Below are 13765 nucleotides of genomic sequence, written 5' to 3'. Positions count from 1 at the left end.
GGCCTCATCCCCGCTCCACCTCTTCTCCCCAAGACCCCGCTCCTGCCCTGTCTCTTCCCCCAAAGCCACGCCCCTGCTCCGCCTCTTCCCTCAAGGCCCCGCCCCTGCTTCACATCTTTCCCCCCCCCAGATCAAAGAAAACGGACATCAGGGTTGTCACATGGCGTCTGGACACACAAGCTGAAACCCAGACTGTCCGGGTGAAAACCGGATACGTGGCATCCCTGACGGAGAACCCGCCTCAGCCCTGGGTAGATTGTTCCCAGGGTTAATTCCCCTCCCTGTTATAAATTCCCACCTTATTTCCAGTCTGAATTTGTCTAGCTTCAACTTCCCGCCCGCCGGATCTTGGCCTGCTAGATTGAAGGGCCCGCTCTCGCCAGATTTCTGTTCCCCGGGGGGGATATTTCTAGAGGGGACTGAGTCACCCCTCAACCTCCTCCGTGTGACGCTGGATAAACTGAGCGCCCGGAGTCTGACTCTGGCCTGTCTTCCAATCCTTGAGTCATTCTCCTGGCTTTTCTCTGACCCCTCCCCAAGTGATCTCTGTGCGTCGGAGACTGGGGGGCCGCGCAGCTGGATGCAGGATTCCACTGGAGGTCGCCTCTGAATGTGGGGGGTCACACAGCCGATGAAACTGGCCCCTTCTGGCCTTGGAAATCTCTTTGTCTTGTGCCTCCTCATTGCCCCTCCGCCGCCTTGCGGGATCCCTAGCTGAGAAGCCGGCGCAAGCAGCAAGCATGTGCAGCTGGCTGGCGGCCGTAGGGGGAAGTGTCAGGTGAGCCGCAGCTGGATCCTAGCGCTTAATAACAGCATATTCGCAGGTAGGCTCCGCTCTCCGGGTGGGAGGCTGCAGCTGGACGGCCGCGTAGTGGACCTCATCTGGGTCACTCTAGGGTAAAGAATAATAATGACAATGCCCGACTCTGACGGGGAGCTTTACATCAGCAGAGCTCAAAGCACGGCTGGGGAAACTGAGGCACCGGATGGGGAAGTGACTTAGCCAAGGTCACCCAACAGGCAGGTGGAAGAGCCAGGAAGAGAACCCAGGCGTCCTGTGTTTCAGGCCAGTGCTCTATCCACTAGGCAACGCTGTCTCCTAAAAAACAACTCCTCCCCCCCACAATTTTAGCCTTGATGATCATTACGTCGGGCCTTCTGGAGACCCCTTATATCGACACAAAACACGTCAGCTAAGGGTGTAACCTCCATAATGGAGATACACATGGAGGATAACAGCCCTACCACTGCTGCTGGGTAATGGAGCAACTCCTTTAGCTCCACCTTGGGGGTAACAGCTCTGCTCCTCCTGCCATCGAATGGAGCAACTCCACCAGCTCACGGCAATGCTGCTACTCAGGCACCAGCAGTTGGATCAGAGCTGGCCCCCCTACAGGGGAAAGGCCCCAGGCCCCATTCCCTGTCCCAGCCGGTGGACGAGATATTGCTGCACACGCCAGCTGCCCAGGGCTTGTCCCGCTGCCCCCGGCGACACAGAGGCCCCCCAGCATGGTGCTCGCCTCTTCATGTCACCCCCCCAGCCCCGTCACTCAGCGTCCCGCCCACCGCTCTGCCCTCCAGCTGCTGGGCGATGCCCCCTGCCCTGCCCCGCAGCTGTGCTCACCCTGACCCAGAGCGCCCAGCCCAGCCTGGTCTTGCTGCTGCTGGGAGCTGATCTCACAGGGGGCAGAGCCGGGACAGAGCCCAGGAGACCTGGCTCCCAGCCCCCTGCCCCCGCTCTAACAACTGGAACCCACTGCCCTCCCAGAGCCAGGGATAGAAATCAGGAGTCCTGGCTCCCAGCCCCCTGCCCCTGCTCTAACCACTAGACCCCACTGCCCTCCCAGAGCCAGGGATAGAAATCAGGAGTCCATGCTCCCAGCCCCCCTGCTCTAACCACTGGATCCCACTCTACTCCTGGAGCCGGGGACAGAACCTCGGAGACCCAGGCCGCGTATACACAGAGGAATGAGTCTCTCACCTGTGGTACTTTGCCAGTGTTCATGGGCTGGCTGTAGATGTGGGATTCCCCGGTGCTATCCGGAGAGCCCGGGCACACCTCGTTGGGCGCGCTGCCACGGAAAGAGAGAACGTTATGGGGGCTGGGGATGGCGCGAGGGCATTTGGGTGGCTAGTGTTGGGTCGGCTGCAGCGCCGTGGCTGGGGATTGGTCAGGCTGCGTCAGTCAACAGCGTACAACCCCTGTGGGTCAGTGGCTGGGGGTGGACCCCTGGGCTAAAGCACCCCAGACCAGACATGAGTCATGGATTTGGGGAATGGGAAATGGGGCCTTTCCCCTCTAGGGGACACTGGCTCCAGTCCAGCCCCGGAGTGGGGGACTGGCTTCCTCGGGAGGGAGGAGGGCAAAGAAGGGGCCTTTCCCTTCTGGAGCAGCGGTCCCCAAACTGTGGGGCACACCACCCTAGGAGGGCCTGGAGGAACTTTTGGGGCAGTGCAGCCAGGCCAGCCCCCATGGGGGGCAGGGAGGGAGCACCACCCAGCCCCACTCTGCCCCAGCCGCAGCTCCAGCCCTGGTCCCAAGCCCAGCTCCCGACTGCAGTTCTGACCCCACTCCCGGCAGGGGATGGGGGTGGGGACGGACAGTTTCCATTATGGGTAAGGGAGGGAGCAACAGAAAATGGTTGTGGACCCCTGTCGAGGGAGTGCTGGCTCCGATCCAGCCCCTGCCCCAAACAGGGCTCATCCCTCCAGCAGGGGGCGCCAGGGACACACACAAACTGACCTACACCCCAGCAGGAGGCGTATCAAGCTCAGCCTTGGCCACGCTCTCCTAACATGTGGGCACCGCCCCACACCGAGCCCCTACACAGTAGCTCAGAGCCAGGCCCGGCTGTTACCTGGGGGCTGCGGGTGGGGCCAGGCGGGCTGGCTTCCCCATGCCATAGTGCTGGGTGTTCTCATAGATGCGTTCAGACATCGGGGTCTCCCCCGGGCCCGGCTGGTCCTGCAAGGCAGGGAGAAGTGAGGCCGCGAGCCACGGCTCTGGGACTGCTCGGTGATGTCTAACAACAAAGGAAAATGCACACAGACCCCCCCCCACCACCACGATAAACTACCCAGGGGATTGGAAAGACCTTCTGTCCTGCTCGGGGACGGGGATGGGAAGGGGACAAGGAGAGGAATTTTATAATCCTCTTTTATGGAGGGGTAAACTGAGGGACAGAGCTCATCTAAAGTCATGCAGCGAGTCAGCAACAGAGCTGGGGATAGAACCCAGGCGTCCTGGCTCCCAGCACCTCTTGCTCTCGCCCACTAGACCCCACTCCCCTCCCAGAGCTAGGGAAAGAACCCAGGTGTCCTGGCTCCCAGCCCCATAGATGCACTTACCGGATCGCGGCTCAGCCCCTGGCGTTTGCTCCGCCTCTTCCTACAAATAAAGGAGACCAACAGCTCAGAAGCAAAACGACATCTGCTTCAGTTCAGGAGGGGAAGGAACAGGACAAAGGATCCCACACAATAGAACCTCCTGCCTGGGCTTGACCCCTGCTCCCCTGACCACCAGCCCAGCCGTGTAAGCAGGAGGCCACCCAGCCCTTCCCAGGCCCCTGCGGGTGTCAGGTATCTGTGTGGGACTCAACCACCACCATTCAATCACCTCCCCCTGACTGGGTTTCCGTGCACCCGAACTGGCTCTGCAATTCTCATTCCCGGATTGCGGGGTTCTCCGGCAAAGGCCAGGCGGGAGGAGCTGGGGATGGCCAGACGACCCAAGACGCGGATATCACCGGTTTGCAAAGCAAGCGCAAATACCTCCACACTATGACGCCGACCAGCCCCACCAGCAGCAGCAGGACGAGTGCAACTGCAGGTCCCAGGATGTAGGCGGGAGCCCAAACACGGGGGGTGGCTGGAAAGGGGAAAGGAGGGTTCTTGGATCAACCCTGCAGCAGATTTTCGAACCCCATTTGCTGAGGGACGGCAGCCGGGTAACAAGCCCACAGTGAGGCTGCATGGGGCTGGATTAGTACACGTGGTGGCTTTGGAGTCAGCAGACCTGATGCTCAGACGCGAAGCCCTCCCGTCCCAGCGCCCCCAGCCCCCTCTATAGGCTGTGCTGCCCAGCTGGATGACATTTCCCATGATGCTCCACTATCTCCCCTCTTGGTGATGGGAAGGGTGCCTCATAGGAATCCATAGCCAGGGTGCATCCTGGGAGATGCAGTTTCAGAGCCTTGTATCCTCATTCTCCACTATAGGCCAAGGTGTCTCTCTGGACTACATCTCTCATGATGCCCCACCAGCCCCTCTCTTGGTGGGGGAAGGGCGTGCATCACAGGAATCCTACGCCAAGGTGCATCATGGGAGATATAGTCTGGCTACAGATCCTGGCCCACAGAAGGGAAAGGAAGCACAAGGCACTCAAACTACAACGCCCATCAGGCCATTTTCAATTGAAATATTTCGTTTTTTGACATTTCTATGAAAAGTGGATCTTTCCCACTTGGGAAAAAAAAACCCATTTCCTGGCCACCTCTACTAGAAATTTTGTTTTTTTTAAAATGAAAACCAAGATCTCATAAAATCCCATCATTCCACGTGAGTCATAGGAGTCCTTCGGTGTGGCGCATCATGGGATTTGCAGTTCCTGTGCCTCACGTTCTCAGTCTCCTCTGTCGGCCAGGCTGTCCGGCTGAACTACATCTCCTATGATGCACCACCTGGTCCCCTCTTGGTGCGGGGAGGGGCGCTTCATTGGAATTCGTGGCTGTGATGCATCATGGGAGATGTAGTCCAGCCCCTGCCTGTTTCATTAAAGGGCTGAAGGAATCACAGACAGCCTCCCCGACACCTCTGGCAATGGCAGCGATGGGCCAAGGGAAGGATGATCCATAGAATCTAAGGGCAGAAGGACCAGCTGGGTGACACAGGCCTCAAGACTCCCCTGAATTCATTCCCGTTTGAACGAGAGCCGATCCTTTAGCAAAACATCCCAGAGTGATTTAAACATTCCCTGGGATGAAGAATCCACCACGTCTGGAGATCATTCTTTCAATGGCAAATTCTCCTTCCTGTTCAACATTTGCACCTTAATGCCAGTCTGAATTTGTCTAGCTTCAGCTTCCAGCCCCTGGATCTCTGTCTGCTCAGCCGCCAGGCCCATTATCAATGTTCTCTTCTCCGCGTAGGATCTTGCAGACGGGGCTCACGTCACCCCTTCCCCTTCCCTTGGTTCAGCTAAACAGACGGAGCTCCTGGAGTCTCTCACCCTAGGGCAGGTTTTCCAACCCCTGACTCCTTCTCATGGCTCTTCTCTGACCCCTCCCCAGCTGATCACCAACTCCTGGGAGTGCGGGCCCCAGAACTGGGCACAGGATCCCAGACGGGGTTGCACCAGGGCGAGATCCAGAGGTAAAATCCCCTCTCTGCTCGATTCCAGATTGCCCTGTCCCTGCACCCCAGGATGGCGCTAGACCTGCTGGCTTCCGTGGTGCTGGGAGCTCCTGGTGAGCTCGTGATCCACCGCGATCGCCACAATGACCCTCCCCCGCTGGGCCTACGGCACAAAGGCACAATCCCAGCCCCTCCCCCACCCCGGAGGTCTCTTTTCTCACGTCCCCGGCACTTACAGAGGACGGTGATGTTGATGGGGGGGGACGGGGACTGGCCGATCCCATTGTCGGCCTGGCAGCGATACTCCCCAGCCTGCTCCGCCGTGATGCTCTTCAACACCATTTCCTGCTGGGATCCCCCCAGCTGCTGGCCGCCCCGGTACCAGGTGTAGGAGTTGGGGGCGGGGAGGCTCCTGGTGTAACTGCACGTTAGCGTCACCGATGCCCCTTCCTGCGGGCTGGTGTCCGGCGCTGCCGTAACATGGACACCTGTGGGGGCATCTGGGGGGCGAGATGGAGACACGGGACGTGAACGGAGAGAGACAGAGTGGGGGGACCTGGCCCAGAGGGGGGAAGGGATCCAGGGCAGGGGGTGAGGGGCAGGCCTGGCCCATGTGGCTCCAGGGGGCGAGAACAGGCAGGGCGGCATGGGGATATGGGGGAGGAGTCCCCCAGAAAGGTCTGGGAGTACAGGGCAGTTGCGGGGGAGAGGGTCTGGCCCAAAGCAAGCTGGGCGCCTGGAGAAGGTGAGGGGTGGTACGGGCGTGGTCCATATGGGGCTGGGGGTCAGGGGCAGCTGGGGGCGGAGGGGGGCAGAGACTGTCCCAGAGGGGTCCGGGGACACAAGGCAGATGGAGGGGCAGGGCCTGGCACAGAGGCGGCTGGACACCCGGGAAGGTGGGAGGGGACGGGGTCGAGCTCAGTGTGGAATGGGGCTCCGGGACAGGTGGGCAGGGGGGACACAATCTGAATTTGTCTCCGCTGGGCCCAGCCACGGGAGCGATGCAGAGGAGCAGGAGGCCCAGCCCAGAGCCAGCAGCACTGGGTTGAGCAAACCCGGTTATTAGGAGGCGGGGGCGGAATATGAGGCAGGGGCAAAGCAGGGGGGATGAGATGAGGTCACACGAGGCTGCTCCAGGAGGCCGTGTGGGGAGTATCGGGGGTGCAAGGGAGGAGGCTCTCGTCAGCCCTCCTCGCTGCTTACGCTGAACTTCGACCGATTCCCTCGCAGAGAGGCTCAGATACCCCCAGCCGGGGCCGGACACCCAGACCCCGCACGCGTAGCTCCCTCCGTCGGAGACAGCTGCCTTCTCAACACGTAAATCCTGCCTGGTTTCTGGCAGCCACACGTCCCCGCGGGACCAGACGTACCTGGCGATGAGCCACAGGGGAGCAGCCTGGCAGCGCAGGGTAAAACCGTCGCCTTCCCTTAGTGCTGCCTTCCGTGCCGGCCACGAAACCTCGACCCTGGGCACGTTGCGGGTAACTGAGGGCGAAAGTTGGGAGAGAGTTTGTCAGCGGGGCCCCGGGACTGAACAAAGGGGCAGGTCCTTCCCTGTCCAGTGCCACGGGCAAGAATATTTGGTAAAGCCAGGTGAGAGTTTTTGAGCTGGGGAAAGAACCCAGGAGTCCTGGCACCGAGTCTCCCCCACTTTAGCACACTAGACCACCCCCCTCCCTGAACTGGGGATAGAAGCCAGGAATCCTGGTTCCCGACTCCAACCAGTCGTCCCTCCTCCCCGCATGTCAGGGATAGAACCCAGGTGTCCTGGCTCCCGCCCCCCCTCCTCTAACCATGCCATGTGTAGAAGCAGACCTCACCTGTCCCCAGGGGCTGGGTTTGGTCAGAGTCACACTCATCCCTGTATCCATCCACCTGGCATCTCAGCGCCGCACCGGGGTCCAGCTGGGATGGGGATATTCGCAGCTTGGTCGTTTGTCCTGGGCTCTGCCCAGGGGTTTGTCCTGGGCTCTGCCGTGCGCCATCTCGGTCGTACCACGAGGGGGGATGGGGGCAGGTTGCCCCCACGGAGCAGGTGAGGGAGGGTCCCGGTTGTGTTCGGCGCCCCAGGGAGGGCTGGCACAGATCGTCTGTGAGGAGAGGAGGAGTCAGGAGCCATTGAACCCTGCTGGGGCCCTGGGGCTGGCAGCGCTCCCAGGGGTCACGGCCTGGCTGCAGAGCGGGGAGCAGCCCCCAGGGTGTGGGCATGGCCCAGCCTGGGAGCTCGGCGGGCTCCGGCAATGAGGGCTCGTGGCCAGGAGGGAGAGCAGCAAAAGTTCCCCTGAGATACGGGGAGCGCTGGGTCTGCCCGGAGGGGGCGCAGCCGCCAGCGGGGGGCACCACACGTCGGGCCTCAGACTGGAGCCCTAAGCGGGATTGTTTTTAATTCTGTCCCGTTCCTGTTATTCAAGTGCCCTGCTATGGTTTTTGCATTTTCATCCCCCTCCCAGCCACAAAAACCTTAAATCCCGCAAATCCGACAAGAGAGACAGATTCCCCCAGGCTGCTAAACCAATCAACCACCAGACAGAAACCGGTGGGTGACGGTCTGATCTGTACCAACGGGATTCAGAGACAATTTTTACACTGAAAGAATAAAACAAATCTTGCTTGAACCAGGTAGAAACACACTTCAACTCCTGTTATCCCAGAATGGGTCTGACCTGACTTGGGCGGGTGCATTTCCCCAGGTTTGGAGCGAGGGAGATAAACATGGAGAGGAAAGAGAAGCTGAAACAAAATATTTAGCTATTTCCCCAGTCGCCGACTCTTGGTACATTTATGAGATTTAGTGTTTTCCCGCCAATTAATGCAGCCTGGTTTTTTGCCCACCCCCAACAAAGCTCATTTTACCCACTCCCGCTGTTCGGGGGGAGTCCTGCAGGGTCCCAGTCCCACTATAGTCTCCACCTGAGAGCCCCTCACGCCTGCTGCGTTATGCTGGCTGCAGGATCAGTCCCAGCGGCTCTTCAGCGCAGGCCAAGGGTTAGACAGAGGGACGGGGACAAGGATCCGACAACAGCCTGAGAGTCTGACCCACAAGTCCCCGCTGCGCTAACCACTCCCCCCCCCCTTCCCCAAGAGCTGGAGAGAGAACCCAGGAGTCCTGACTCCCAGCTCTAAGCACTTCCATTTCAGAGGAAGGCAGAAATGGTGGGTGGGTGTGTGTAGGGGCGGCTGGTTTGTATAATTTTTGGTGGTGCCGAGAACAGGTCCAAGCCCTCCCTCCCCCGGCCCCTCCCCCCTTGTAAGCCAATCTACAGTAAGTCCTCACTTAAAGTCCTCCCGGTTAACCTTGTTTTGTTGTTTCCTTGCTGATCAGTCAGAGCAGGGGTCTCCAACTTGTTTTTCCGTGGACCACTTGAGAATTCCTGAGGGTCTCGGTGGACCACTTAATGATCTTTCCAAATGTTGTTTGTATCATTAACTAACCATTGTAAAGCACTTCGGGTAAAAGTGCTATAATAAAAAAACCCTAAATAATAATGAACTTTTTTTCTTCTACACATAAAAGCACACAACTCATATTTTAATATCAGTCGTCTTAACCTTTCTAATGGGATGGATGTGCCCTCTCTCCCCCACTGCAGCAGCCCCCAAGCTGGGGCTGGGAAGGAGTGGAGGGGGGGTCTCTCCCTCTCTCCCCCACCGCAGCAGCCCCCAAGCTGGGGCTGGGAAGCAGTGGAGGGGGGGGTCTCTCCCTCTCTCCCCCACTGCAGCAGCCCCTGAGCTCTGGCTGGAAAGGAGGGGGGGTCTCTCCCCTGCCACAGCAGCCACAGAGCTGAAGCTGGGAAGGAAGGGGGTCTCTCTGCAGCAGCCGCAGCCCTGGAGCCTCTTTCTCTGGCCACCGTAGCCCTGCACGTCCCAAATTCCCCCCACCCCCTCTTCTCACACCACTGCCCCCTCCTACCAACCCCCTATTCCCCCCAAGGCCACCACCTCCCCTTACGTGTGCATCTTGTCCAGGGTCCACGCACCTAATTAGCGGAGCCAGGCCTGCGCAGCTCCACTAATGAGGGGGTGGCCCCTCGTTCTCTCCTGTGCGGTCACCCAGGAGTGCACCTGAGAGGGAACTAGCCGCGGACCACCTGAATGGAGCTCGCGGACCACTGGTGGTCCACGGACCACAGTTTGAGAAGCTCCGAATTCGAGAACATGCTGGTTTAAAGTTGCCCAATGCTCCCTTGTCGGGTTGTTTGGCAGCCGCCGGCTTTGCCCACTGCCTGCAGAAAGAGCAGCCCCTTGGAGCGAACTGGTGGGGCCAGGGTGGGCCGACAGCCCCCCCATCAGCTCCCCTAAGTTCCCTGTGCACCCGCCGCCCCTCAGGCTCCCAATTGCCGGCAGTTCAGCCGTCCCTGCCCACACGGCCCTGTGCTGCCCCTGCCCTCTGCCGGGGAGCTGCTCCGGGAGCCTCCCGCTCGCTCTGCCTGTGCTAGCGGAGGGTCCCGCTGGAAAATGAAAGTGTCTGCGGGGGAAGGGCAGGCTCAGGGTCCGCCTGTCCCGGCAAGGGGGGCTGGGAGCCGGGGGGGCGCGCTAGGACCCCGAGGCAGGAGCTGCAGGGGAGGCCGGGGGACACTCGGGGGGGCGGCAGGTGGGGGCGGGGGGAGAGACCGGGCCCCGCACGTTGCTGGAGCCGGGCCCCCGGGCTCGCGCCTGTCCGTGTCCCGGTGCTGCCCCCTGCTGGAGGGGACGAGCCCTGCTCGGGGTGTCCGCGCTGGCGTGTGGGGCCCTCGCTGCGGTTCTCCTCGGGCCCTGCCTGGACCCGGGGGTGCTGGACGGAACCTGGTTACCGGAGACACGGAGCCGCTGTCCTGGCTCACTCCCCCACGTGTCCGTCCTGCCATCGCCCGCTGCATGGAAGCGGAAGCGGTAGGTGCCCTGATCGCTGGGGCGCAGCCCCGACACCCGCAGGGAGCAGTCGTGCTGCAGGTCCCCCAGATAGCGGGCGCGCCCCTTGAAGTCCGTGTGGACAGGAGCCTCGTCCGAGTGATAGACGGTTAGATCCTTCTCCCGTGTCCAGCTCACGGCCCAGACCGTCCACCCCGCGGGGTAGGTGAAGGAGCAGGGGATGGTCACACACGAGCCGGTCCCTCCAGCCAGGGGCCCTGGTGCGAGTCTCACGCTCCACTCCTGGGCGTAGGCGCCTGCCGGGGACAGGAATCGGGGATCAGGCCGGCGCCCAGCCCCAGCGAGTTGGGGAACCCGCCCGCACGGATCCCGCCGGGAGAACCCAGCATCAGCTCAGCCCCCCAAAGCAGGGGCTGTAAAACACAGTCGGGGATGTTGTGTTGTGGGGCTGCCTGAGCCCCCCGCCCACTCCTGGCTTGGGGGTGACAGAGAGCCCGGCCAGCGCTCCCCTGTGAATTGGGGAAGGAGAGTTTGGAGGTGCCCCCCAGCCCAACATCAGCCCATCCCCTGCCCAGCAATTAATCACACCAGGCCCCCAAATCACGCCTGTCCCCCCGAGTTCTCCCATCAGTCCAGGCTGACCCCCTCCCCACATCTGCCCAGCCCCGCTTCTGTTTAGTCCGTTCTCTGCATCCCATTAGTTCACCCCTGCTCAGTTCAGTCCCCCTAAAACCCTGCTCAGTTCACTTTCCCTGGCCACCCCCTTCAGTCCAGCCACCCTCAGTTCACCTCCCCATCCCCCCTCAATTCAGGTCCCCATATTGCCCCTCAGTGCTCCCCTCATCCCCGCTCAGTTCGGCCCCCCACGCCCTCCCCCAACCGCCCATACCTGGTGTCTGGCCCTTGGGCCAGAGGCCCTGAGGGCAGGACAAGCCCCACTGGTGAGGGGTCAGCTTAGGGTTGCCAACTTTGGTTCAAGGCCAGACGCCCCCTAGGCTTGAACTGGAGCCGCTGGTGCGAGTGGCTGGGACTTCCCTGCGATGGAACCCGATTCTGAGCACCCTCCCGTCAGTGTAGACGCAATCCCAGGGCTGGGGAAACGGTCCCCACCGGTCCCCTGGCTGGCAGCGCGTGGCGTCTGTGTGAATTACTCACCGCTCAGGAGGCAAAAGGCAGGGACCAGCACCAAGGCCATCTCCGTCCAGGGCAGCGCGCTCAGCCGGCCTGGGAGGGGAAAGGGGCTGGGAATGATTCACCTGCAGCATTTCTGGGTGACAGCTCGTCTGCACCGGGCGACGGCGTCCGGCCGCGGGATCAGCTGCCTCACCAGGTATTTTACACCTAGAGCCCTTTGTAAAAGAACTTCCTAACCAGAAGGGAATAAAGCCCAGAGATTGGCCCGGCGGAGCAAGGACTGGTTACATTTCTCTCCCTATGTGCCTAGCGGGCCATGTGTGCTGGGCTTATGGCCTCAGGGGTGAAATGCAGCCACCTCTGGGGAGGGGCGAGTGGCTGTTTGGCAGCTCACAGCAACGCAGAGGGCATTTTTAGGGCAGGACTGGAGGACGGTTCCGAAATGGAGCCGACATGTGCAGGGAGAGTCAGAGAGGTGGAATAGAACAAAGCACTTTGGGGTGTGGCAGGGACCCCAGGGGGACATTCTGACCCCTTGGGATAGAGCCATGTTGGGAAAGGATATCACAGGCACAAGGGGGCAGGGTCGGGGTTCAGTGTTTCAGCGGGGAACAGCAAAGCCCCAGATACAGAGATCAGCCCTGACTGCGAGGGGAGAGCCCCCTACACAGCCCCCCGGCCCGTCCTGCAGCTCCACACCCCCTAGCGCTTTCTTTGCTGCTTCGTCTCCGATAGCTGGATTGTTTATCGGGGCCCGTCTGTGTGTATCTGTGACCCCAGCCTGGGCAGAGCCACTATCTGATGTTACCCAACCGCTCCGAGAACGTTCCCTCTGGGTCACGGTGCAACTGGCCAGCAAGGGTCTGAGGGCCCGGGTGTGCCTGAAAATAAATTTCCCTTTTCAGAGTTGGAACTAGAACCCAGGAGTCCTGGCTCCCAGCTTCCCCTCCTTTAACCCACTAGCCCCCACCCTGCTCCCAGAGCTGAGATAGAACCCAGGAGTCCTGGTTCCCAGGCCCCAGTTCTGTCCCAAACATGATGCTCCCTCTCTGAACAGTTGATCAGTCTAGCATGGGCTCCCCCAAAAGATCTCAAACACCTTCAGTGATACCTTCACGAACAGTCAAATGCAGCCTGCTCTGGGGTAGCGCACGACAGGTGTTTAACAGCGCCGGGTAATGTTGCCCAGTCGTGTTCAGTCCCCATATCTTACACCGTGAGCGCGTCGGGCAGAGACTGGCTCTCACGCTGTGCTTGGGAAGCCCCCAGTGTATTTTCATTGCCACCCCCAGTGACAGTGTGGCCCAGTGGCTGGAGCACACCAGTGGGACACAGAGCCCCAGGTTCTTCTCCTAGATCTGTCATGGACCCACCATACAATAGCGGGCCAGTCACTGCTCCTCCCTGTGCCTCAGTTTTCTCTCTCACCTATTGTCTATTTTAATTGTAATTTCTTTGGGGCAGGGACTGTCTCTCGCTGCCTCACCAGGCCCCGATCTCAGCTGCGGCCCCTCCCATAAGAAACTCTCACCATTTAATCTCCTTTTAGGCATTTAGAGATTCGAAGAAACATTCTCCCCAACTCTGGCTTTTTGCCCCCAAACAAGGAAAAGCGTCTCCTACCTGGGCTCTGGGCCTGGGTTAGTGGCTGGGTCTCCAGTCTGATCCCACCGCTGACACTAGCGGGAGAGCAGGGAGGTTGGGGGCAGGTAAAAAGGAATTATCTTCATCTACATGTGTGGCAATAGCCCCAGGCAACATGAGTGGCTGGTGGCTCAGGGGAGGAAAGGGAACTGTGATCGTGTGTTCCCTGCCTTTAAAGGCAATGTACTTGCTGGTTTGGTAGCAATAAGGTCCAGTGGTTACAGTGACTGAGACTCAGGACTTCTGGTTTTTATCCCCAGCTGGGGGAGGGGCGTGGGGTCTAGTGGTTAGAGCAGGGGGCTGAGAGTCGGGACTCAGGGGTTCTGGCTCCAAGCACCATTTTTCCCGTGGGAGCCTTTCACTTTGTCTGGCTGCCGCAGAGAAACTTCCCCTTTCTCTGGAAATTGCGAAAGCTCAGCCCCAGCGCTGGTGACAACGGGGGGTGTGTGGTGTTGCCTGTTCCTTTTAACCCCGTCCAGCCCCAGAGACTCCCCAGCCACAGGCCAAACGGGCCCGCTGGGTCAGAGTTCGAAGGACCACGACACCCACGCTCGGAGAGACCCTGGTGAAGGGATGAGGCTCGGTCCTTTTCTAGAGCTGGCCAGCTGGGATCTCAAAGCATCTGAGGAGCCGCTCAGCCCTTGGCGCGAGAGGAGGGTCCCCATCCCCCATGGGCAAAGGGGCAGAACCAAGAATAGAACCCAGGAGTCCTGACTCCCAGCCACTGTGAGTGGTTCCCTGGGGTGCAACATGGAACTGGGGTACCGCTGAGCTCTCTGGCTTACCA

General features: G+C 60.3%; 1 protein-coding gene across 1 annotated transcript; it reads right to left on the bottom strand.

Moving 5' to 3' along the window:
• Positions 1-159: 159 nt before the first annotated feature.
• Positions 160-13052, bottom strand: LOC311512722 (sialoadhesin-like). Its single transcript, XM_084614061.1, has 12 exons — positions 12958-13052; positions 12143-12215; positions 11356-11424; positions 10143-10496; positions 7173-7442; positions 6556-6837; positions 5589-5852; positions 3772-3868; positions 3349-3388; positions 2859-2965; positions 1982-2072; positions 160-892 (listed from the first exon to the last, which is right to left on the bottom strand). Exons 3-12 carry the CDS (start codon positions 11393-11395, stop codon positions 797-799), a joined length of 1641 nt encoding a protein of 546 aa, XP_084470187.1. The 5' UTR covers positions 11396-11424; positions 12143-12215; positions 12958-13052; the 3' UTR covers positions 160-796.
• Positions 13053-13765: the final 713 nt, after the last annotated feature.

This window comes from Lepidochelys olivacea, assembly GCF_965140295.1.
Source record: "Lepidochelys olivacea isolate rLepOli2 genome assembly, chromosome: 24".
In the NCBI taxonomy this organism is placed as follows: Eukaryota; Metazoa; Chordata; order Testudines; family Cheloniidae; genus Lepidochelys; species Lepidochelys olivacea.
The sequence above is the reverse complement of the archived record's forward strand: the minus strand, read 5'-3'. Positions and strand labels throughout refer to the sequence as shown.